General features: G+C 64.7%; 1 protein-coding gene across 1 annotated transcript; it reads left to right on the forward strand.

Annotated features, from left to right (window-relative positions):
* Positions 1–781: 781 nt before the first annotated feature.
* On the forward strand, positions 782–1,943 carry SOX1 (SRY-box 1; the record flags this gene model as incomplete). The annotated part of the gene is made up of 1 exon (XM_026068055.1): positions 782–1,943. A coding segment is annotated over exon 1 (1,104 nt), but the record flags the coding sequence as incomplete, so codon positions are not given.
* Positions 1,944–1,950: the final 7 nt, after the last annotated feature.

Raw genomic sequence — 1,950 nt, forward strand, 5'->3', positions numbered from 1 at the left:
CGCGCCATGCAAATCGCCGCCCGCCGGCGCGCGCCCATTGGCCGCCGCCAGGCGATTTAAGGCGGGCTCGGCGCGCCCTGTATGGCTGCAGCGCCTCTCGCCCCGCGCCGCCCGACGGCTCCTCCTCTCCCCGCGCCCGCGCCCGTCCCGCCCGGGCCGCGGGAGGGAGACCACCGCCAGCAAATTACTGTGCAACTTCGCCCGGGCTCCGGGGCTCGGCTGTTGTTTTGGTTTGGTTTGCTCTCCCCACCCCCCACCCCTCCTATTTTCTGCCTCCCGCTCGCTCTCTCTTTTTTTTTAACGTTTAATTTTTATTTTTTTTTACGTGGTGGTGGGTTTTCCTCTCTCTTCTGCTCCGTTCACCTGTGATCAGCGGATGCAAGTCACACAAGCTCCCTCCCTCCCTCTCTCTCTCTCTCGAAGTTAGCAAAGAACAACAAAAAAATAGATCTGTTAAGAATAAGAGCGAGAGAGGAGGGGTATGCGCGTGTGTGCCGGGGAGAGAGAGAGAGAGAAGGACATTGCCGAGTGCTCCGCACACTCCTCCCTCCTTGCAAAGTGAAGCAGCAAGTTTGCCTTGCACCTGTTTGAGCAGCTTGAATCCAGATCGCCACCGATCCCTGAAAGTGGTTTGCAAAAGGGAGAAAGTTTTCGCCTGCGGGGTTGCCGATCGTCGCTCTCGTCGCGTTTTTCGTCTTCTTCTTTTTTTTTTTTTTTTTGTACATCTATATCTACACAGATACAAACATTTTTTGCCTCACTCCCCTTCCTCCTTGGCTCCTCTATGTTTGATTATTTTTTCACGCCTGGTGCCGGTGGAAAATAAAAAAGCTACTTGAATGTACAGCATGATGATGGAAACGGACTTGCACTCCCCCGGCGGAGCCCAGGCCCCCACGAACCTCTCGGGGCAAACCGGCGCGGGAGGCGGCGGCGGAGGCGGCGGGGGGAACAAAGCGAACCAGGACCGGGTCAAGAGACCCATGAACGCCTTCATGGTGTGGTCGCGGGGCCAGCGGCGGAAGATGGCCCAGGAGAACCCCAAAATGCACAACTCGGAGATCAGCAAGCGCCTGGGGGCCGAGTGGAAAGTCATGTCCGAGGCCGAGAAGAGACCGTTCATCGACGAGGCGAAGCGGCTGCGGGCGCTGCACATGAAGGAGCACCCGGATTATAAATACCGGCCCCGGAGGAAGACCAAGACCCTGCTCAAGAAGGACAAGTACTCGCTGGCCGGGGGGCTGCTCAGCGCCGGCTCGGCCGGGGGCGGCCCGGCCGGCGTCGGCGTGGGCATGGGCGTCGGCGTGAGCCCCGGCGGCGTCGGGCAGCGGCTGGAGAGCCCCGGCGGCACGGCGAGCGGCGGCTACGCGCACATGAACGGCTGGGCCAACGGCGCCTACCCGGGCTCGGTGGCGGCGGCGGCGGCGGCGGCGGCGATGATGCAGGAGGCGCAGCTCGCCTACAGCCAGCACCCGGGCACCGGGGGGCACCCGCACCACCCGCACCCGCACCACCCGCACCACCCGCACAACCCGCAGCCCATGCACCGCTACGACATGGGCGCCCTGCAGTACAGCCCCATCTCCAACTCGCAGGGCTACATGAGCGCCTCGCCCTCGGGCTACGGCGCGCTGCCCTACGGCTCGCAGCCCCACCAGAACTCGGCGGCGGCGGCGGCGGCGGCGGCGGCGGCGGCGGCGGCCTCCTCGGGGGCGCTGGGCGCCCTGGGCTCGCTGGTCAAGTCCGAGCCGAGCGTGAGCCCGCCCGTCACCTCGCACTCGCGGGCCCCGTGCCCCGGGGACCTGCGGGAGATGATCAGTATGTACTTACCGGCCGGGGAAGGAGGGGATCCGGCGGCCGCCGCCGCCCAGAGCCGGCTCCACTCCCTGCCGCAGCACTACCAGAGCGCCAGCACGGGGGTGAACGGCACGGTCCCCTTGACACACATCT

The sequence above is a fragment of the Apteryx rowi genome, unplaced genomic scaffold (genome assembly GCF_003343035.1).
Source record: "Apteryx rowi isolate R43461 unplaced genomic scaffold, aptRow1 scaffold_267, whole genome shotgun sequence".
NCBI lineage: Eukaryota > Metazoa > Chordata > Aves > Apterygiformes > Apterygidae > Apteryx > Apteryx rowi.